This window comes from Mobula birostris, chromosome 17 (assembly GCF_030028105.1).
Source record: "Mobula birostris isolate sMobBir1 chromosome 17, sMobBir1.hap1, whole genome shotgun sequence".
In the NCBI taxonomy this organism is placed as follows: domain Eukaryota; kingdom Metazoa; phylum Chordata; class Chondrichthyes; order Myliobatiformes; family Myliobatidae; genus Mobula; species Mobula birostris.
The window spans coordinates 6220358-6244979 of NC_092386.1; the positions used below are offsets into that span (position 1 = coordinate 6220358).

At 42.9% G+C, this 24622-nt stretch overlaps 1 protein-coding gene across 1 annotated transcript in view; it reads right to left on the minus strand.

The window, feature by feature from the left end:
- adgrv1 (adhesion G protein-coupled receptor V1) overlaps positions 1 to 24622 on the minus strand; it is a 525473-nt gene that overhangs the window by 294947 nt on the left and 205904 nt on the right. The window contains exons 45-52 of the mRNA XM_072281026.1: positions 22613 to 22700; positions 22047 to 22236; positions 18197 to 18307; positions 14740 to 14894; positions 10274 to 10302; positions 8684 to 8906; positions 3388 to 3592; positions 2677 to 2823 (exon numbers count right to left, since the gene is read on the minus strand). Of these exons, the coding sequence (XP_072137127.1) occupies positions 2677 to 2823; positions 3388 to 3592; positions 8684 to 8906; positions 10274 to 10302; positions 14740 to 14894; positions 18197 to 18307; positions 22047 to 22236; positions 22613 to 22700 (1148 nt within the window). The remainder of the gene's footprint in view (positions 1 to 2676; positions 2824 to 3387; positions 3593 to 8683; positions 8907 to 10273; positions 10303 to 14739; positions 14895 to 18196; positions 18308 to 22046; positions 22237 to 22612; positions 22701 to 24622) is intronic.

Genomic DNA, 24622 nt, shown 5'->3' on the forward strand with positions numbered 1-24622 from the left:
CTTATTCTCTTGCTCTTCACATACTTGTAAAATGCCTTGGGGTTTTCCTGAATCCTGTCCGCCAAGGCCTTCTCATGGCCCCTTCTGGCCCTCCTAATTTCATTCATAAGCTCCTTCCTGCTAGCCTTATAATCTTCTAGATCTCTATCATTACCTAGTCTTTTGGACTTTCCGTAGCTTTTCTTTTCTTCTTGACTAGATTTACAACAGCCTTTGTACGCCACGGTTCTGTACTCTACCATCCTTTCCCTGTCTTATTGGAACGTACCTATGCAGAACTCCACACAAATATCCTCTGAACATTTCTTCCATACGTATCCCTGAGAACATGTTTCCAATTTATGCTTCCAAGTTCCTGCCTGATAGCTTGATATTTTCCCTTACTCCAATTAAACGCTTTCCTAACTTGTCTGTTCCAATCCCTCTCCAATGCTATGGTAAAGGAGATAAAATTGTGATCTCCCACTGAGAGATCTGACACCTGACCGGGTTCATTTCACAATACCAGATCAAGTACAGCCTCTCCTCTTTTAGGCTTATCTAGATATTGTGTCAAGAAACCTTCCTGAATGCACCTAACAAACTCTACCCTATCTAAACCCCACGGTCTTGGGAGATGCCAATCAATATTTGGGAAATTAAAATCTCCCACCACAACAACCCTGTTATTATTACACCTCTCCAGAATCTGTCTCCCTATCTGCTCCTCGATGTCCCTGTTACTATTGGATGGTCTATAAAAAACACCCAGTAGGGTCATTGACCCCTTCCTGTTCCTAACTTCCATCCACAGACAGTCCGTAAACAATCCCTCCTTTTCTGCAGCGGTGACACTAGCTCTAATCAACAGTGCCATGCCCCCACCTCTTTTGCCTCCCTCCCTGTCCTTTCTGAAGAATCTAAATCCTGGCATTTGAAGTAACCATTCCTGCCCCTGAGCTATCCAAGTCTCTGTAATGGCCACAACATCATAGCTCCAAGTACTGGTCCACACTCTAAGCTCATCTGCTTTGTTCGTAATACTCCTTGCATTAAAATAGACACATCTCAAACCATCGGTCTGAGCGCATCCCTTCTTTATCACCTGCCTATCATCCCTCACACTGTCTCCAAGCTTTCTCTATTAGTGAGCCAACTGCCTCTTCCTCTGTCACTTCAGTTCGGTTCCCACCCTCCAATGTTATATGACCATTCACCTATTGTCTTCCGCCACATAGTTTCAATAAGACCACAAGACACAGGAGCAGAATTAGGGCATTCGACCCATCATGTCTGTTCCACCATTCAATCAGAATCGGTGTGTCCCACACTCAGTGATTAGTTTAACTAGTTTTAAGATTTGATGACCCAGTAGCCTGCATTGAATATGCTAACTACTGTCCGAGCTTTCCAATGCAAACACAAGAGTGATAGCATTCAGACGCGTTAAACATTTCTGCCACTGTACGTCCCTAAAACAGAACACTGAAATTATTACAGATGGAATTTTCTAACCCTCCTTCCCTACAAGGATAAACTATTGCAAATGGTTCAATTATTTTCGATAAAGGGTAAGTTTACTCAGTGGCATAAGAACATAAGAAATAGGAGCAGGAGCAGGCCATCTGGCCCATCGAGCCTGCCCTGCCATTCAATAAGATCATGGCTGATCTGTCCGTAAACTCAGCTCCATCTACCTGCCTTTTCCCCATAACCCTTAATTCCCTTACTATGTAGAAACCTATCAAACTGTTTCTTAAATATATTTAGTGAGGAAGCCTCAACTGCTTCCCTAGGCAGAGAATTCCACAGATTCACCACTCTCTGTGAAAGGCACAGGAGCATAATGGATAGCATAACATTTTACGGTGCCAGCAACACGAGTTTATTTCCTTCCTCTGGCTCCTCCAGTTTCCACATACCAAAGACATATGGATTAGTAAATTGTGGGCATGCTGTTCAGCCCACGATGTTATAAACCTACTCCACAATCAATCTAACCCTTCCTTCCCACATATCCTCCCATTTTTCTTTCATCCATTTTTATCTAAGAGTCTCTTAAATGTCCCTATTGTATCTGCATAGGTGGTGGGGTGGAGATACAAAGGAGGTGTATGGCACTCCTTTCCCTCTTCCCTCCATTAGCCTGTATGTCACCCTTGGGCAAGGTGTAGCACCTGCTTAGTCCCCCCCAGCACCCCGGATCAGGGTAACGTGAAACCACGAGAGCAGGTGGTGCATGGTCGTATGAGCAGCTCGTGTATTTCACGAGTCCTGATTATGCGACCACTGACACCAGGCAGGAGAGTATTGATAATGCCTGCGGTCAGCTGTCTTGTAATGACACAGTCCAAAAGAAGACAATAGCAAACCACTTCTGTAAAAATATTTGCCAAGAGCAGTCATGGTTATGGAAATACCATGATTGTCTACATTACACATAACAAACCATTGAGTCTGTCTCTAAAACCAGTCCAAACAGTGGTTCAAGCACTCACCACTCTGTGTAAGAAACCTAAATCTGACAGCTCCCCCCAAACTTTCCTCCAGTTACCTTTAACTGATGTCCTCTGGTACTGACCATCTACTCCATCTAACCCTCTACATTTTGAAAACCTTTATCAGGGTGCCTCTCAGCCTTTTCAACTCCAAGAAAATTTAACCTTTGGTACATAAAATAAAAAGAAATATCCTTACTGCTCCAGAGTTTGGGAAGATATCATTCACATTTCCACTGGCTACCCAATGTACAATTAGAGTTCTGTGAGTTCCCCGCAGCCGTTCAACTCTCAGAGTGATCTGATTGTCTTCTTCCAATTCTTCAACTTGCATGGACAAGGAGCTCTGCAGAACGTAAATACAGTTTCAGTTTTTAATAGAGTCATAAAACACTACATCACAGAGACAGGACCTTTGGCCCATCTAGTCTGTGCCAAACTATTAATCTGCCTAGTCCTATCGACCTGCACCCAGACCATCACCCTCCATACCCCTCCCATCTATATATCTATCTAAATTTCTCTTAAATGTTGAACTTGAACCTGAATCCACCACTCCTGCTGGCAACTCGTTCCACACTCTCACCATCCTCTGAGTAAAGAAGTTCCCCATCCTGTTCCCCTTAAACCTATGCCCCTGAGTGGTGATGGGCGCAAGAAGAAGAAGAAAACTTAGGTATATTTAAAGCAGACGTAGATAAGTTCTTGATTAGTAAGAGTGTCAAAGATTACGGGGAGAAGGCATGAGAATGGGATTGAGAGGAATAATAAATCAGGCATGATGGAATGATGGAGCAGACTCCATGGGCCGAATGGACTAATTCTGCCCCTGCTGTATGCCTCATGGTCTTAAAAGAGTTTTCAGTTTGCTTTCAAACCCAGATCAGTATGAAAATGAAATTGTACTTACCTGCACAAAACCGATTATCCCATAGGCGTCATCGTTTGATTCGATCACTAGAATGACGTGATCATTAAAACCAATTTCAGCTCCACCCCTCGCATTCACGAGTCTGACTGCAAAGAACTCGTCTTCCTCTGGCGTGTCATCATCAAGAATATTTACAGCTATCACTGCATCTCTGTCACCAGGTTCAAAAATGAGCTCAGCAGATCTGTCAAGTTAAAGGTGGCAATGTCTAATTGTTATTGTATATATGAACAGCAGCGAGCTAACGTAGGTTTTCACAAATAAAACGGCAGAGGCATTGTGACCCACCTCTTTACACACTGTCAGTTCGCAGAGAGGGTGTTGAGGAGGATGGACGGGCTAGTGTCACGTTTCATCCCCAGCAGCTGCGTAACAGAGGACTCTCTGATCTATGGGCTGTTCCCAGGGACGCACATGGAGACTAACATCCGGTGCTGCTGGCAGATCATCAACTCGGTGAAAGACGCTCTTTGGTCGACCCAAAACTTGATGATCTACCAGCACATGGAGATGTCCGTGGGAGAATGCTGCCAACTGGCACATTCTCGGCTGCAGGAGTACGTGCTGAGGGACACGCTGAAACTCGGTGCAGCCACCTCTCAAGGGCCCGGTGGGGAAGGAGCACGGCATAGGTTTCTTCACCCGAGGGAGTGGGAGGGGTTGGGTTGCGGGGAGTATACCCCTCAACAATGGTGTGGTAAGGTGAATCAATGGTTTGCTATGTGGGTGGCCAAAGTATGGATATGTAGAGACGATAAGAGAAATGTATGTAAAGGATTGAGATTCATTGAATGGTTTATTGTATATAATTTTATTTTTGAATAAAGTGTATTTTGAAATTTTAAAAAATGTGTTTCAGAAAAGCCATAGCAACTGATTTATTGAACAACCAAAACTGAACATAAAGTGTGCTAAAAATCCTTTATGTAATTACTTCATCATGTCAGACCCACCTCTTAAAGTGAACTCCAACCCAATGTCAGTGGTTGTTAATTATCTACGTTCCACTCATGACATTACCCTACACAGACCTCCCCCACCCCCGACCCAGAGTTCACTAAAACCGGCACTGTGAGCCTGCCTGGAGCTCAGACAAGCAGCCCGGCTTGGGTCCTGTGTCCCATGGGTGGACGAACAGCAGGTGCCTCTGGCTCATCCTGAGGTATGATGGTCATGTTGTGACAGCAGGAGCATGGTAGCGGAATCCTCCAAATCTTGGTGGGCCGGTTTAAGGCGATCTACTGAAACACATTCAGGTTCACTCCACGCAGGCTGCAGTCCAATCACTCGCGTCCTTTCTAAGGGCATGCCACACAAACTTCAGTGCAACCAGTTTCTGAGGCTTTCCAGCCTGGATGTGTCAGGCCAATTATTGAAGCAAAAACAGCCCACCTCCAGTTTGCAAATATGGAAAATCATGGAGCAAATGTAACCAGTTGAGACATCACACAGGGGAGAAACCCCAGCTTCCCTGAACTTAATGTCAGACAGCCACAGGCCCGTGACTGCTGTTCAGTAAGCCTGGACCTCTGGGTCAGTAGCTTTGTCAGCTGCCATGGTCAACCCCATGGGTATGTCCTCAGCGGCTGGCCATACGAACAATCAGCCACAGTGTTATTTTCCCTCTTGATATGTTCTATATCAGTTGTGAGCTCAGATATGTAGGCCAGTTGGCATTGCTGCCACGCAAACCAAGGGTCTGACGTTTTGGCCATTGCATACACAAGGTGTTTGTGGTCAACCTTCTAGAAGAAAATAAAAATGGCAGACTGCCAGATGGAGACTGAGAAGCTCCGGTCAGACGTGCTGTACTTCCTTTAGGGGAGACAGAGCTGCCGACTGAAGAACACAAATGGCTGCTGTACATGCCTCCGACCAACTGTTCATGCACAGCACCCACAACATAGGCTGAAGTGTCAGTAGTGATGGCTATGGGTGCGATAGGGAACGGGTGCGCCAGTAGGATCACATCAGAAAGAACTTCTATGGTGTCATCAAATGCCCTGGTCATATAGTCATAGTCATACTTTATTGATCCCGGGGGAAATTGGTTAATACCTGCTGACCAGTCAAACACTTGATTAGGGGCACCGCCTTTAAGCGCACTATACAGGGGGAGCATAAATTCAGCAGCTTGCAAAATTCACCATGCCTAAAAACTCCTGTCAATTTTTAGTAGTGCAGAACTGTGGGAAATCTATAATTCCGGTTACTTTTGATGGGAGAGATTTTGCACCTTCTGTGGAGATGCGATGGCTGAGATAGTTAATGGGTGACAACCCAACTGACATTTAGGAGAGTTAATAATCAACCCGTGTCAGCTTAAGCACTCAAAAAGTGTGCAGAGATGAGATAACTGTTCAGATTGGAAGCACTGGTGACAAGCATGTCATCCAGGTAAAAATCACAGTCTTTTAATACAGAGTCCATCGACCACTGGAAAGTCTGTGCTGCATTTTTCAGCCCAAATGGCATGCACAGAAACTCAAAGAGGCCAAACGGGGCTATCACAGCTGTTTTGGGAAAGACCTTCAAGCTCACAGGCACCCGATGGTAGCCCCGACCTGAATCAACTTTGGAAAAAATTAATTTACCGGCTAAACATGCCGAAAAGCCCAGGCACCACGCAGCGATCAGGAGTGGGTGGCCTCATTAAGGTGTCAGTAATCACCACATGTGCGGCAACCACTATTGGACTTGGAGACCACGTGGAGGGGCGAAGCCCGGGGCTATTCAACTGGCATACAATGCCAAGTCTTTCCACGTTGGCAGACTCAGTCTTCATGGTTGCCAGCTTTTCTGAGTCCAGTCAATGGGCGTGGGCATGGACTGTTCAGCCAGTTGCAGAAATATGGTGTTCAACCCCTTGTTTTGTGACTGTAGTGGAGAATGTGAGCTCAGTGAGGTTTGGGAATTCGCCCAGCAGCCGAATAAACTCACATGCGGTGGCGTTGTGGAGAACTTACTGCAGGAGCAAGGTAGCAACCCAAAATCCATGACATCCGCAAGCCAGCAGTTTGTAAGATCGACTAATAGTCGTGCACACAGGAAAGCTGTGCCAAGCAGAGATCTAGCCGCTTTATCCAGGACCAAGTCCCATGTGTAACAAGCAGAGTGTCACCCTTCACGTCTCGATCCTGTGGCCGTTTTCAGCCTCCAATGAGGTTTTGTCACTGTTTGCCTTCTCATCAATAGGCGATACTGGCAACACACTCCACTTGCCACCCATGTCACACAGGAAGCGTTGCCCTGAAAGGGTGTCCGTAATGAACAGTGGACAACGTTGGCAGCTGGAACCCAGGGTGTTCACAGACCTCTAATGTCCTGGTGCACTGGCACTGTTGAAGCTACAAGGCGGTTGGCACTTCCTAGCATTTGTACCAAAGCGAGTGTGGTAAAAAAAAACAGAGCCAGCGTCATCTGTTTGGCAGCCACTGGGACCTTGCTGACTGGGCTTATTGAGGTAGAGAAAGGAGGAAGAATGATGCACTGCTGCCTAGCTGAGTGTAAACTGCCAGCCTTTTTAGCAAGCTCCCTATAGTCCTTCACAGGTGCATTAGCAAGGGCTATGTGAACTTGATCAGGCATTTGCTGCATGAACAGTTCTTTAGAAATATAACAAGAGTGGTGATTTCCCAGGAGAGACAGCACGTGGTCCATTAGCTCCGACAGCTTAGCACTACCGAGGCCAGGCAAGGAGAACTACTGTTCGGTACACTCAGACTCTAATGGTCCAAAAGTCTGTAAAAGGTGAGTTTTTGATGATCGGTATTTATCATGTTCAGGTGGGTGTTCTAGTAGACTCACTACTCTTGCAGCCGTGGAACTGCTGAGCGATACCTATCATGTAGAAATAATTGGTGTTGTCAGTGGAGATTTCTCGAAGCCCAAATTGAGCCTCAGCTTGTACAAACCAAGCGATGGCATTTTGCTCCCAAAACTCAGGAAATTTCAAAGTGACTGCACGGACCGACATGTTCAGTAACTCTGGAATCATTCCAGAGTTTTGGGGTCCTGATGCGGCCTTCTATATATTGGTGAGACCCGACGCAGACTGGGAGACCGCTTTGCTGAACATCTACGCTCTGTCCTCCAGAGAAAGCAGGCCACAGTGGCCTCACATTTTAATTCCACGTCCCATTCCCATTCTGACATGTCTATCCACGGCCTCCTCTACTGTCAAGATGAAGCCACACTCAGGCTGGAGGAACAACACCTTATATTCCGTCTGGGTAGCCTCCAACCTGATGGCATGAACATTGACTTCTGTAACTTCCGTTAATTCCTCACCTCCCCTTCGTACCCCATCCATTATTTATTTATTTTTCTCTCTCCTTTTTCTCCCTCTGTCCCTCTCACTATACTCCTTGCCCATCCTCTGGGCTTCCCCTCTCCCCCTTTCTTTCTCCCTAGGCCTCCCATCCCATGATCCTCTCATATCCCTTTTGCCAATCACCTGTCCAGCTCTTGGCTCCATCCCTCCCCCTCCTGTCTTCCCCTATCATTTCGGATCTCCCCCTTCCCCCTCCCACTTTCAAATCTCTTACTATCTCTTCTTTCAGTTAGTCCTGACAAAGGGTCTCGGCCTGAAACGTCGACTGTACCTCTTCCTACAGATGCTGCCTGGCCTGTTGCATTCACCAGCAACTTTTATGTGTGTTGCTTGAAATTCCAGCATCTGCAGATTTCCTTGTGTTTTCCTCTTCAAGGCTCAATGTGTGTGCATTCAGAAATGTTTCTCTGCACACCACCATTGTAACACACGGTTATTTGAGTAACTGTCACCTTTCTGTCTGCTTCAACCAGTCTGGCCATTTTCTTCCAACCTTGTAGTGAAAAGGACTAAATCACTAAATTGTTAAATATCCATTTCAGACTCTTTATGCTCCTTTTCTAAAGAGGTTAAGCGTTTGAGTTGAGGGGAGGGATTGTTATTCCCCTGACATGTCACATGTAGAACAGCCAGTATAATCCTCCACTGTTACGCTTTATTGTGGAGTGTTTGCAAATTCTTGGTTACAAATCACCAAGGTATCAACAGAAGACACAACCAAACACTTGGTTTGGTTGAAGGGTTTGGCATTGTTTAGTTGAAGTCCTGTTGAAGGGTCTCAGCCAGAAATGTCAACTGTTTATTCCTCTCTGTAGACGCTGCCTGACCTGCTTAGTTACTCCAGCATTTTGTGTGTGTTACGCCAGACACTTTTCTCTGTCTGGGGAAGAAATGTATTCTTCTCAGATGCAATACATAAAACAGCAGGTCAAAAGTTCTTACCCTGGAATGAAATCTGATTCATTAGAAACAGAAGCCAGTTCATAGATCCAGGAATCAAAATTGCCCACTGAAGCAATGAGGGCTCTAGTTCCATTATGGGAAGGGGCAGCGACAGACACCATGTGATCTGATGGTGGGAGCTTCAATACCAATACAAAATGGCCGCTCCTCATGTCCCATGTGTAGAGATTTGACTTGTCTCCACCATTCAACAGGAGATGAACTGGAAGAAAATCAACAAAGAATATTTGCAAATTATAATCTGCTAATCAGAAATCAATCATAAAGTATTACTACACACTCACTGGCCACTTTATTTGCTACACCTGTTCACCTGCTCATTAATACAAATATCTAAACATCTAATTGTGTGGCAGCAATTCAATGCATAAAAGCATGCAGACATGTTGAAGAGATTCAGTTGTTGTTCAGATCAAACATCAGAATGGGGAAAGAAATGTGATCTAAGTGACTTTAACGGTGGTATGGTTGTTGGTGCCGAATGGGATGGTCTGAGTATCTCAGAAACGGCTGATCTCCTGGGATTTTCATCTAGAAAAGTCTCTAAAGTTTATATAGAATGATGCAAGAAACAAAAAACTGCCAGTGAGCAGCAGTTTTGTGGGTGAAAATGTGTTGTTCATGAGAGAGGGGAGAGAATGGCCAGACTGGTTCAAACAGACAGAAAGATGAGAGTAACCCAAGTAAACACGTATTATAACAGTGGTGTGCAGAAGAGCATCTCTGAATGCACAACATGTTAAACCTTAAAGTGGATGGGCTACAGCAGAAGAAGACCACACCAAGTTCCACTCCTGTAGCTAATGAAATGGCCACTGAGTGTATATTTGTTGAAGAAGTGAAACCATTTTATTTTCACTCCTAACTGTTTCTGGCATCTCCAAGCCTAAACATTGAAACAATGATGAGCAAAACAGTTCTGAATTGTCTTACCACTTATTTCTTGCTAACTATCAATGACAAAAATCGCTGCTTTCTGAACATAAACACACACAACTGTTCCTATTTAAAAATTGTTTGCTCTGAGCATAGTGTAGTGTCTAAAGACAACACAAGTGCACACAACTGCTGCTACTTAGAAACTCTGACAAGAGAGAAATTCTGCAGATGCTGGAAATCCAAGCAACACTCACAAAATTCTGCAGGAACTCAACAGGCCAGGCAGCATCTGTGGAAAAGAGTATAGTTAATTGGTCATTGTAAATTGTGCTGTGATTAGGCTAGGGTTAAATCGGGGGATTGCCAGGGGCGTAGCTTAAAGAGCTGATTCCATGCTATATCTCAATAACTAAACAAGATAGTAGTAAACATACAGTCACACAAAAAATAAATAGTATCGCCCAAGTTGCTGAGCCCATGGAGATTGTCTGATTCTGGATGATGTGTCTGCTGATGTGAAGTGGCAGGAAGAGTAATTATCTTTGGAATTATTTCAAATCTGTAAAATATGAAGCTTCAATCAGTCATCAATGATACAAAGTTATTGTAAATTTTACGATCTATCTTTCTGCCTATGCTAATTTTTCCATCAATGTTTCCACATTGATGAGTTCAGTTCCACAGTCTTACCCATGCCAGGAGGTGCAAAGAGATCAATGCTTCTCACGGTATTGACAGGAATAGTCTGGACCACATTTAAAAAGGGCTGCTCTGCCCTCCAAACGTACACGTGACAGGAAGTGTGGTTGCCTGTGAAGCACAATAAATGTAAGCTTATTTAATGCCAATAAACTCTCATACCTAAAAAGACCCGCAAAGTATCGGGGAGAACTGTTTGATAATAACAATGCTCTCAGAGATCAGAAATAAGCTATTTCTAACACAATTCTAACACCATTGAGCACATTTACAAGGAGCACTGCCACAAGAAAGCAGCATCCATCTTCAAGGACCCCCACCATCCAGGCCATGCTCTCTTCTCACTGCTACCACCTGGCAGGAAGTACAGAAGCCTTAGATCCCACATCACTAGGTTCAGGAACAGTTGTTACCCTAACCCTTCTGGCTCCTGAACTGGCATGGATAACTTTACCCACCTCAACTTTGAACTGATTCCACAACCTACTGACTCATTTTCAAGGACTCTACAACTAAGTTTCTCATTTTTTTTTATTTGCTCGATTTGTCTTTGGTTGCCTTTGATATGTATGTTTTGTTTTGTAAATTTTATTGTATTTCTTTATTTTACTGTAAACGTTTGCAAGAAAATTAATCTTCAGGTAGTTTGGCCAACTTCAGCGCCGAGCCAGATTGAAAGGTTTGTGTGTCGGGGCCAGTTCAGCTCATTGCTCCGTGAGGTTGACTCGTCTCTGTGCCGAATTGAGTCTGTAACCTGCAACTAACGGTCTCCTGAACCGGCTGAGTGGTAACTGGCATCGTGGCAATGGACTCACCTTCATGACCATCAGTTCTGAATGTTACTTGCTTACTTTTATTGTTTGTATGATTTTCTTTCTAACATCAGGTGTTTTTTTAATGGGTTCTATAGTGTTTCTTTGTTTTGTGACTGAATGTTACAATGTATATAGTATACATACCTTTGATAGCAAATGTACTCTCAATTTAGAATATATACATTAAGGGAAGTTTGGACGATTACACGGATGGGAGAGGTATGAAGGGCTGTGGTCCAGCAGCCGGTCAATGGAACTAGGCAGAATAAGTTTGGCATGGACTAGACGGGCCAAAGGGTTTGTTTCTTTGCTGTGCTCTGTGACTCTACTTTGATCATAAATTTTACTTTGACTTTGAAATTAATATCTAATGGGAAAAAGTGACAGCGTTGACCAGGGAATTCTGCTGAACACACAATGAGATGTCTTCACATGTTCATGCTCTGTCATGAGTCACCCCTCCAATGCAGAGAAAATTTACAAAGATGTTGCTGGAACATGAAGACCTGAGTTATAGGCAAAGGTTGAATAGGCGAAGAGTTCATTCCCTGGAATGTAGAAGAATGAGGGGAGATTTAATAGAGATATACAAAATTATGAGGGGTGCAAACAGGTTTTTTCCACTGAGGTTGAGTGAGACTAGAAGGGTGAAAGGTGAAATGGTTAAGGGAAACATGAGGGGATCTTTTTCACTCAGAGGGTGGTGCGAGTGTGGAACAAGCTGCCAGTGAGTGATGAACGGGGGCTCAATTTCAACATTTTGGAGAAGTTTAGGTAAATAATGGATGGGAGGGGTTTGGTTGTCCATTTTCTCAGTGCAGGACAATGGGACTAGGAAAATAATAGTTTAGCATATGGAATATGAAGGGCTTGTTTCTGTGCTGTAATGTTCTATCACTCTTTGTGTCTGGCACAAAATCTTGTTTCAGCTTTGTCAGCTCTACTGTGGTCCACTAGACTGGATGAACAATTTTCTTATCCCCACACCAAAACATGTGTAGTTCAGATCAGTAAGTGCGGCAATTTTCTTCTTTCAAGAACACCTGTCAACCAATGACACTTTAATAACAACCTTACTGTGAACCACCTTGGTACAATTACAAGATCTCTGCTTCTGTGCTGCAACTCCTATGTGAAATGTGAACCAGTCTTCAGGAAATAAAAGCTGTTCCTGAATTGAGCAGTAGTTAACAACAATAGCGTTATCCGTCCTTAAGGACCCCCATCCCCCAGGACATGCTCTCTTCTCATTACTACCATCAGGGAAGAGGTACAGGAGCCTGAAGACAGACACTCAATGCTTCAGGAACAGCTTCTTCCCCTCCACCATCAGATTTTTGAATCATAGAACATAGAAATTTACAGCACATTACAGGTCCTTCAGCCCACAATGTTGTGCCGACCATGTAACCTACTCTCGAAACTGCCTAGAATTTCCCTACCGCATAGCCCTCTATTTTACCAAGTTCTATGTACCTATCAGAGACTCTTAAAAGACCCTATTGTATTGGCCTCTACTACCTTTGCTGGCAGTGCATTCCACAAACGCACTACTCTCTTGTGTGAAAAACTTACCTCTGACATCCCCCCATAACTACTTCCAAACACCTTAAAACTATGCACCCTTGTGTTAGCCATTTCAGCCCTGGGAAAAAGCCTCTGGCTATCCACACAATCAATCATCTTATACACCTCTATCAGGTCACCTCTCATCCTCCGTCGCTCCAAGGAGAAAAAGCCAAGTTCACTCAACCTATTCTCATAAGATATGCTCCCCAATCCAGGCAACATCCTTGTATCCATGAATGGACAATGAACCCACGTACACTACTTTTTTTTTCATTTTTTCTATTTCTGGTACTATTTATTTAATTTTATTTTATGTATACATATATTTCTTATTGTAATTTATAGCTGTTTTATTATTATGTATTGCAGTGTACCGCTGGTGAAAAATTAACAAACTTCATGACATATGCCAGTGATATTAAACCTGATTCTGTTTCTGAATGTTGGATAACAAAACACTACATTGGGAGAGGAATTATTACTAGCAGGTAATTCCTTGGAAACAATGTGTGTGTTTGAATAGGAAGGTCAGATATGGTCGGAGATTTAAACCGTAGCCAGACAGATTTATCACAAATCCAAATCCAAGGTGGAATGTGCTGATAAAGCCATAACTGGAGTGCTGTGTGTAATTCTGACACAATACTGCAGCAAGTATGTCCAGAAGAAATTGCAATTGTTTACCCTGCGGAGAATGCCCATGGTGGACATGCTCCAAAGGTAGGCATTTCTTCAAAATATTTAAATTGATTACCCAGTAGCCTGGTTCTGATTCTGTGCTAATGCAGGAGACAGTCAATTAATGTCTTCCGCGATCTCACACTAAAGTTTTCAATGATCACCAATTCATACAAACATTCACTTATTATCTTCCCACACGTAGTTTCAATAAGAACACAAGACAAAGGAGCAGAATTAGAGTATTCGGCCCATCGTGTCTGTTTCACCATTCAAACAGAATCAGTAACCACACTCAGTGATTAGTAAACGAACCTTAAGACATTAGTTGAATTTAAGGTACAGACCATAAGACATAGGAATAGAATTAGGCCATTTGGGCCACCAATTCTGCTCGGCCACAACTAATTTATTTTCCCTCTCAACCCCATTCTCCCACCTTCTCCCTATAAACATTGACACCCTGACTATTCAAAAGCTTATCAAACTCCGCGTTAAATATCCCCAATGACTTGACCTCCATGGCTGTCTGTGGCAATAAAGTCCACAAATTCACTACCCTCTAACTGCAGAAATTCCTCCTCATTTCTTTTCTAAAGGTTTATCCCTCTATTCTGAGGCTGTGCTCTCTGGTCCTAGACTCTCCTACTATAGGATACATCCTCTCCATATGCACATGCATTCTGTCTAGGTCTTTCAATTGGTTTCAATGAGATTTTCCTTCATTCTTCTAAACTCTAGTGAGTACAGGCCCAGTGCCACCAAACGCTCCTCATACATTAACCCTTTAATTCCTGGAATAATTCTAATTAACTTCCTCTTGACCTTCTCCAACGTCAGCACATCCTTTCTTAGATATGGAGCCCAAAACTGCTCACAGTAATCCAAATGTAGGCTAACCAATGTCTTATAAAGAATCAGTATGATATCCTTGCTTTTATATTCTTGTCTTCTTGAACTAAATAATCAGCTTATAACTTTATTAAAAATAGTCCTATTTCCTGAAGACTGGTCATATTTCAATTAATCCATAAATATGATACTCATAATTCCATAACACCAGGATAATCCCTAACAAACATTCCCACAGCTTCATTGAACAGCAATAGTACAGAACATTCTCAATGCATAATTATTCCACAAGAACTTCTGTGCTAATTAAATTCCATTTAAAAATATCCATCTAAAAATTACTAATAAGATTAATAATGTTTAATTAACAAAGGGTTCCAATACAAAATAATCAAAACTGGTAGAAACCTGATTATTTATTGAAAATAAGATGATCAAGTAATTATGGAGGTGTTACCAAAGGCAAGGTAGGTGTCACCCTCAGCAGTCACGCTACTGACGTACGTCCCTCCAGAGACAGATAAGTTCTGGAGCTGGCCAAACTGATCGTCACTCCACTGAAAGAGGGCAGATGCTCTGTTGAACTGGGAAACAGCCAGGTACAGTAGATTTCCTTGTTTAAACAGAGCCAGGCCAGTAGCACTACGGGTCGGTAGGTTTTGATGAAAAATAAATGAATTCCCATTCCATCGATAGATCTGTGAGCATATTAATTGAAACATTATTTATTTCAGTGTATAGAACGGTGAAATAGAGATATAAATTTGATTTTATTTCACTTTGTTCTCAGGCATAAAAATACGTAAGAGCACAGAAATAAACAGTTAAGAGTAATTTTTATTTTTATTTTTATTTTAGAGATACAGCACAGAACAGGCCCTTCTGGCCCAACGAACTGCTCAATCAATTTCAAACCGAATCCATCAGTAAGCTGAAGGGTAAACTGTCCAGGTTGGGTCTGAACACTTCTCTCTGTAAATGGACTTTTTGACAAAAAGGCCACATTCAGTCCCTGGTCTCAGAAACAGCTTCTTCCCCCAGGCCATAAGATTACTGAGCTCCCAGCCACCACCCAGGTCTCACCCAGGCATGAAGCGCCAGTAGTGTTATACTCTTTACCGACTCCAGCTCCATCACACTGAGCATCGACACTCCCCAGGGTTACGTTCTCAGCCCGCTGATGTTCATGCTGCTGACACGCGACTGCATTGCTAAATCCAGTTCAAACTGAATCATCAAGCTCACTGATAACACAACAGTGCTTGGCCTCGTCAACACTGACGACAAGATGGTGTGCAGAGAGAAGTTCAAGCAGCTGGTAGAAAAGTGCGAGCACAAGAGCCAGAGTCTCAATGTGGGCAAGACCAAAGAGACGATTGTGGAGTTTGGGAAGCTGCATGCTGATCACTCCTCATTGCACACGCACGGCACCTCCACGGGGAGAATTCGGAGCGCCAAGTTTCAGGGATATGACAGATGATCTCCCCGGTCCCTCAGTACCACCTCTTTGGTCACTTGCTGACGAGATTGAGGTGAGTGAGGCTCCACCTCTCCCCATTTTAGCCAATCTTTACAGCAGCACCATCAAGTGTGTCCTGACCAGCTACATCGCTGTCTGGTATGGGAATTACGAGGCATCTGGCCGCAAGTCCCTACAAAGAATTGCGATGACTGCTGCCCAAAGAAGGCATGGCAGCACCTCTACTTAGAAGTTTGTATAAATTTGGCACATCACCAAAGACTTTGACAAATATCTACAGGTGCACAATGGAGAGAATCCTATCACAAGCTGGAATGGAAACACCAATGCCCAGGAAGGGAAAAGGCTACAGAAAGTGGTGAACACAGCCCAGCCCATCACAGGCAAAGCTCTCCCCATCACTGAGCACATCTACACGGAGCGCTGCCACAAGAAAGTAGCGTCCATCATCAAAGACCCCCTCCATCCGGGCCGTTCTCTCTTCTCACTACTACCATCAGGCAGAAGATACAGAAGCCTTAGGTCCCACCCCACCAGGTTCAGGAACAGTTATTACCCTTCAACCATCAGGCTCCTGAACCAGCATAGATAACTTCACTCACCTCACTCTGAACCGATTCCACAACCTACAGACTCACTTTCAAGGACTCCTTACATCTCATATTCTCAGGATTTTTTTGCACAATTTGTCTTCCTTTGCACATCAATTGTTCGTTAGTATTTGTTTATGTATAGTTTTTTTTTTGCAAATTCTATTGTATTTCTTTATTTTCCTGTAAATGGTTGCAAGAGAATGAATCTCAAGGTATATAGTAACAGATGCACACTTTGATAATAAATTTACTCTGAACTTTGACATGGCTGCACTGTATGACCACTTACTTCCATGAATGCAGCATTAACTACACGATAAAAATTGCGGTTCCAGACAATAGCCAGCCCAACAGACTTCTATAAACAACCATTCTGGGTGGAACACTGGGCCACAGAGGTTTGTAAACTCGGCCGGCTACATCCTGGACACAATCTTCCCCACTACTGAGGGCATCTTTAAGTGGTGGTGCTTCAAGAAGGTGGTATCCATCATGAAGGGTTGTCACCACTAGGGCATGCTCCCTTCGCATTACTACCTTCAGGGAGGAGGGACAGTAGCCTGAAGACCCACATTCAACATCTTAGGAACAGCTTCTTCTCCTTGGCCATCACATTTCTGAATGATCCAGGACACAACCTTACGATTCCTTCTTTGCGCCATCTATTTGCCTTGCTGTCTATCTACTTACTGCAACTTCAAGATTCGAGATTGTCCAATGCCATTGCCAATCCACAATTATACTAACATAGATTTCAAAATTATACCAGCATAATTTCAAAATTAGATTAACAATTTTAAAATTATATTAACATTATACAAACTTCTACCTGCGCGACAACAAAGGCTAAATGCGCCGGATCATTTCAGTTATTGCGTGGCCGCGCACCCGTGCAGCATAGAGGGAACAGTGGTGGTGAATGTGTTTGATTTCAACAGTTCAGGGAAGTTTGGATAAGTACATGGGTGGGAGGGGTATGGTCTGAGTGCAGGTGATTGGGACTAGGTGGAATAATAGTTCAGCATGGACTGGATGGGCTGAAGAGCCTGTTTCTGTCCTGTAGTGTTCTATGACTCCAAGACATTCTGGTATAATAGGCATAATGAAGGTGAAAATTTGATTAATTCAATACTATTTGAATACTATTCGGCGCAGCCACTCTGAATTGATATCGTATTTGTGAAGTAGGATGCCGTGCACAATCCTGATTTGATGGAGACAGCTGTGAGAAGCACAGAGGAACATCTGGAGAAACTTCTGAAATGCCTGCTTCGCTGCCGCTGCTACAGTGCGATCGAGAATCTCCGGAGACGAAGGCCCCAAATCCTCGGCTTTGCCTATTGCCTGTTGCCGAGGCTGGGGTCGAAGCGCTCGGCAGAGATGGTGCTCGGTGCTCTGTGTCAGAGAGCTGGTCAGAGGCTTGAAGTTTTCAGATGGACTCGGAGTCGGACTGTGGTCGGGTGCTTCCAGGATGCTGCATTGGCAAGTTTGTGGTGCTGGAAGCTCATGGCAGGAAGAGTTTTCTTCCTTCAACCGTCTGCGTGAGATGTTGGGACTTTCGAGAGACTTTGAGACATTTTTTACCGTGCCCATGGTCTGTTCTTCTATCAAATTACGGTATTGCTCGCACTGTTGTAACTATATGTTATAATTATGTGGTTTTTGTCAGTTTTTTAGTCTTGGTTTGTCTTGTGTTTCTGTGATATCATTCTGGAGGAACAAACTGTATCATTTCTTAATGCATGCATTACTAAATGACAATAAAAGAGGACTGCTTGTCCTCATAATCTAATCTAAACTATTTACTAGCATTGAATTAACTATTTCAGAGAGATAAGAGTTCTACTTAGTTATTGTTTTTTAACTTTAGAAATAATATGTTGAAATTAACATCACAATTTCAAATTAGTGTAACCTCAAAATTAACCTTTGAGTTACTGTCAAGAGCATCCACTTGACTGCTGATGATCAAATAATCTTCGTTTTCCTGTGTGAAGTGTTTTACATCACTGCTGTCTGGGACAATCAAAGATTGAATCTGTGGAGAAAAATTAAAGCAAGACAGGGATCACACATTAAAATTCTAACAAAAAAAGCTTATATCTATTTGATTTAACATTTGAAGACATCACATCATCAGAATAATAACATGTATATTGATAACATATATTAGGCATCTTACTAATTGTGAGGATACAAGGCAGTAGTTTGGGAAAAAACACAAAACAATTGGGAAAATTGTTGTGTATTTAATATTTCAGTAATGTAGTTGAATAGGTCAAGTTTAATTGTCATCCAACCATACATGAATGCAGCCAAATGAAACGACATTACTCTGAAGTCAAGGTGCAAAATACGGTACCAGCAATCATACTCAGCACGAGGCACATATAGCACATACATTTGATAGCATTTGAGTAAGCGTTGATTATCTGATTAAATAATTCATTATAGATTATATGCAGAAATATGTGAATCGTATACGTCATGATGCTACCACGTGATATGTGTGCGTCTCGCTAAAGTAAGGAACAAAGACCCATTCTTTTCGGCTCTCATCTTTTTCTTGCAATTTGTTTTTCCTGTGTTGGACTTACAAAACTAACAAAAATAAAATCTCATTTTATGATCTTAGAAATTATTAACTCTATCGTTTGTCTGTAAAAACTCAAAGGTTCACCCCAGATAGACCCGACGAGGATCTATTTCTTTGTGGCACAGCAGTGTAGCAGTTAGTGCAAAACTTTCTAGCCACTGCTGTCTGTAAGGAGTCTGTACATTCTCCCTGTGATTGCGGGGGTTTCCTCCCATATTCTAAAGACAGATGGGTTAGGGTAGTGACTTGTGGGCAGGTTATTGTTGGCGCCAGAAGTGTGGCAACACTTGTAGGCTGCTCAGTAGAATCCTCACTGATCTAATTTGATGCATTTGACGCATTTCACTGCATGTTTTAATTGTACAGGTGACAAATAAAACTAACCATAATCTTTTTTTTTCTTTTAAGCACCTAAAACTTAAGTACAAGCATAAATATATAAACTTAAAGCTTATTGATTTTAAATCAGTCCCAAGCCAGAAAATGTATAGATACTTTCTTTGTAGTGCTCCAAAGAATGGTTTATACAGCTTGGTATTAATGCAATTGATGCTAATTCATCTTATTAGTTATATTCTTTTTATAAAGTATTAAACTTGTGATATATCCTCCACTTCTCTTCATGCAAGAAATTTTATATTTTTCACAGATATCATCCTCACTCGATTTCAGCAAATGTGATAAGAGTTAGGAAAGTTTTTTTTAAACAACACACAAAATGCCGGAGGCCAGGCAGCATCAATGGAAAAGAGTAAATGTCGACACGTCCGGCTGAACCCTTTCAATGGCACTGGAAAGAAAATGTTCTCCTCTTCAAAAACCTTCAAAACTATTCAAAAGCTGTCCTTTAACACATGTTAAAATTCTGGATATAATCCAATCCATGAAGGGTAAAGTCATCCCCACCACTGAGCACATCTACAAGGAGCATTGTCGCAGGAAAGCAGCATCTATTATCAGGGACCCTCATCACCCAGGACGTGCTCTCCTCTCACTGCTGCCATCAGGTAGGAGGTAGAGGAGCCTCAGGACTCACACCACTGGATTCAGGAACAGTTATTACCCCTCAACCATCAGGCTCTTGAACCAAAAAAGGATAACTTCACTCATCCCAACACTGAACAGTTCCCACAACCAATGGACTCACATTCAAGGATACTCCAACTCATGTTCTTGATATTTATTGCTTAGTTATTTATTATTATTCTGGTTTTTTTGTGTTTGCACAGTTTGTTGTCTTTTGCACATTGGTTGCTTCCTCTCTCTACACCTTCTTCTTCTGGTTTTTTTACCCCCTTCCCATAGCAGTTAGCATGATGCTATTACAGCTCAGAGCATCTGCAAGGAATCTGTACATCCTCCCAGTGGAGTATGTGGGTTTTCGACGGGTGCTCCAGTTTCCTCCCACAGACCAAAGATGTACCTGTAGGTTTACTGGTCATTCTAAATTTAACGGTTAAATTGGGGGTTGCTAGGCAGCACGGCTTGAAGGGCTGGGAGGGCCTATTCCATGGTGTTTCTTCATAAGTAAATATGAATACATTGCTAGGCTTGATGAAGGATATAGGCCAGAAAAATTGACCGTCTATTCATTTACACAGATGCTGCCTGACATGCTGAGTTCCTTCAACATTTTGTGTGTGTTTCTCTGGATTTCCAGCATCTGCAAATTTCTTGTGCTAGCAATAAGGAAGCCTGATAATCCTACAGCTGTTGAAGACCTGACTTCTCTGAGCTGATGCATGACAGCTGAATCGCTGAATCTTAACGTTAGCTGAAGTAGTGGTGTGGATACTCGAGTGGAGTATGATGTTCTCCTAAGGGGTTGTCATTGGCCGGTCTTCAGGTGGCTGTGAAGGCCGATCTAAGATCCACATATTCTGCTGCATTTGGGGAAGAGTAATGTAGGAAAGCCAACTGCTCTATAGACTAAAAGCTTTTAGTCCTGAAGAAGGGTCTCAGCCAGAAACGTAGACTATCTATTCAATTCCAAAGATGCTGCCTCACCTGCTGAGTTCCTCCACATTTTGTGCGTGTTGCTTTGGATTCCAGCGTCTGCAGAGTCGCTTGTGTGTATGAGCAAAAGTTTTGCTTGGCTAGCAGTAAATGTTGTTGGTTTTCTACAGGGCCAACCAAAGGAGTTATTGTCATCGGTGCATGAAGATAGTGCGCAGCCTAACAGCGAGTGATCATCCCACTCACTTTTCTTGTGATTGCAAGACCCTGTTGGACATTAGTGGTGTGGAATGTTGTAAGTCCAATTCATTGGTTTATTGGAAAGTGGTGGGAGAGCTGCATGGCCTCGGTCGCAACAAGGCCTCAGGCTGGAGTGTCGCCTGTTTGCAGACACCTAGAGCGTGACGTCGGAGTCAGGTCCTCCACTAGAGAGACAGAGGCAGTGTGGTGCAGCATCCATGCTTGTGTCAGTGCTGCCCCTATCGTTCCTCGGCAGATGACAAGCTGTATTGTGTTCAACTGCAGACTCCCGCAACATTCATGGATTCGGGGACTCGGACTATATATTTTTTTGTTTGACTGTATTTCACTGGTATCTTGTATGTTTACTCCTATCTTATAAGTGCTATGCGTGCCTTGTGCTCGGCATGACTGTTGATTCTGTGTTTTGCACTTTGATCCCAGAGGAACACTGTTTCATGGCTGCAATCATGGGTATTCACGTATCGTTGAATGACAATTAACCTTAAACCTGATTTCAATAAATCTGACGTATGAAATACATGATTAATTAATCATAGTTCCTTAGATCTTTCCCTTGTCATAGATTCTGTTCTTTCAAAAACAACTCCTGCTGCAACACGTTCAACAATTCTAAATGAAGAGGTTTACCCTTCAACCATCAGGCTCCAGAAACTTCACTCACCTCAACTCTGAACTGACTCCACAACCTACAGACTCACTTTCAAGGACTCTACTCGTGTTCTCAGTATTATTTATTCATACTTTTTTTTGTGTTTGCACAATTTGTCACCTTTTGCACATTGTTGGTTTGTTTGTCTTTGTAGTTCATTTTACTGATTCTATTTCTTTGTATCTACTGTGGATGCCCACAAGTTAGTGAATCTCAGTATAGTATATGATGACATATATGTACTTAAATAATACATTTACTTTGAGCTTTCAATTTAATAACTAAAAACAGGAAGCTGTATATAACTCATACCAACGTTAATTCAGTTTGCAATGTAAAGCTGTAAATGCTGTTATTGGACGCTTTCACTCCTGTTATTCCACTGTGAGTTATGATTATATAAGATACATCACTTTTAACAAAGGTCGTACATCTTGTGGGATTCTGTGCTTCGATGTTCTGTAAGAAAATGACATTATTAACTTCTGTTACTGTGATGAATCTGAAAAAAAAATTAAAAATTAAAAAACTTAGGACTTTCAAGAGACATCTAGGAAGGCACATGAATGTGGGGGAAATGGAAGGATCTGGACATTGTGTAGGCAGGGGGGAGTAGTTCAGCGAGCCATTTGATTACTAATTCAGTCGGGTTAGTACAATATTGTGAGCTGAAGAGCTTGTCCTGTGGTGAACTGTTCTACGTTCTACTTCCTATTTCAGTTTCCAAAAAATATCAATTATAATTCCAGACAAGAAATTCAGGGGCATTTTGGATTTCTGTTACCTGTACTGAGACAAATACACCCCGCCATTGGTACAGGGTCGACACTGCACCTAACTTCCAGTCACTCCCATTTATTCGAAGAAAAATTCCAAACAGACTGTTGTTAAATGTCAGGAAACACCACCTTGATCCGAGTACTTTGGGGAAATTCTGCACTGTGGACAACACCAGAATATCACCCTCTGAAAAGATAAGAACATCGTGGATATTAATTAAACATTTTTCATAATTCATCAGAACTATCATTTATTGAATTATTTAGAGATACAGCACTGAACCCTTTGAGCCGCACCATCCAGCAACTCACCAGTTGCCTAATCACGGACAATTTACAATGATAAATTAACCTACTGGATTGTGGGAGGAAACCAGAGCACCCAGAAGAATCTCACACGGTCATGGGGAGAACGTACAACCCTTTACAGACATCACCAGAAATGAACTCCAAACTCCGTTGCCCCAAGCTGTAACAGTGACACGCTAACTGTCATGCTACCGTGGCACTTATGAGAAGTTTGGATAAGTACATGGATGGGAAGGGTATGGAGGACTATGGTCCAGGTACCGGTTGATAGAACTAACAGCTAGGCATGGATTAGATGGGCTAAAGGGCCTGTTTCTGTGCTGTAGTGCTCTATGACTTTGTATAACGTTGCTTCGAAAGTTTTAATGATTTACTTATCATTGACAAATTACATCTTATACAAAGATACATTTTACTAAAAAAGTCTTCAGGGTCTGCTTCAGATCTGTATAATTGCAGAACTGTGAAGGCCATTGAATTCAAGAACACTTACAACCCACTCCTCAGAACAATTTAGATTATTCCTCTACACATCCTTGCCCTTATCTGTGGCTTAATTGCACTTTTCTCCAGGGACTGAACCCTGAGAGACTCTGCAGGCCTCACCACCATGACCATTGTTTCATGCTGCCTGTATCCCCACACCCAACCCCAGCTCTCAGCTTGGGGCTCTGATATCGTTGTACCATTGGATGATATGCAGTCCAAAAAAAGGTACGAGTAATTGTCTTGGATATCTGTATTGTGATCACAAGGCCCTATTGGACATCAGCAACATAGAACACTGTGAGTCAGGTTCACCGGTTCATCGGTGAGACTGACGGCGGGAGAGCTGCATTGCTTTGGTTGTGGCAAGGTCTGGGCCTCGGCCATGGGATTGCCTGTTGCTGTTATCCAAGGGAGGAAATGTCAAGACGGTATGGGGGAGGTCTCTGTGGGTGTACTGGAATCTACTCTGGGTTGGAGGCTGGCCCCACCCACTTATGTTGCCTTCTGGTGTTTGCTCGCTGCTGCCCTCTGGTGCTTGGTCAGTGCTGCCCTCTGCTGTTGCCCAGTGCTGCCCTCCCCTGTTTGCCCAGTGCTGTCCTCCCCTGTTTGCCCAGTGCTGCCTTCCCCTGTTTGCCCAGTGCTGCCCTCCCCTATTTGCTTGGTGCTGCCCAATGCCATCTAATCATCTCAAAGGTTCAAGGGTTCATTTTATGATCAAAATATGTATGCAGAACACAACTCTGAAATTTGTCTTCTCCAGATAGCCATAAAATACAGAATAAGCATAGAAGTGGTTGAAAGAAAAGACACCAATCCCCAGTCCCACGTGAAAAGTAAAAAGAAAACAAAAGCTCCAAACCACAACCACTGCACCGCCCCCCCCAACTCCCCAACCCTCCCTCGCACAAAAACTAACAGATCAGGCACACTGAGAATCAATGACAAGAACATCAAATCCCAAACCCCAGCTCGCCGATCTGCAACAAGAAAGAATGGGCGAGAACATGAGAAAAATACAGAACTGAAAGAAGACAATATACGCTACGGTCCAATCCATAAATCTCAGAATTTCTATAACATCTCCAAGAGCTTTGGGTAGAGAAACTGATCGAACCAACAGCCTCTCCGAGGGAAGCACCTCGAACCCAGCAGCCTCTCCAAGAGAGTTCATATCTCAGGGTTGTACGGAGTGACATATATATATATATATATATATATACACCTTGATAAAAAACTTACTTTGAACTATTGTTATAATGCATACATTTCCAATCAAATCAGCCACTAAAGATAAGAATTTAAATGGTTCGG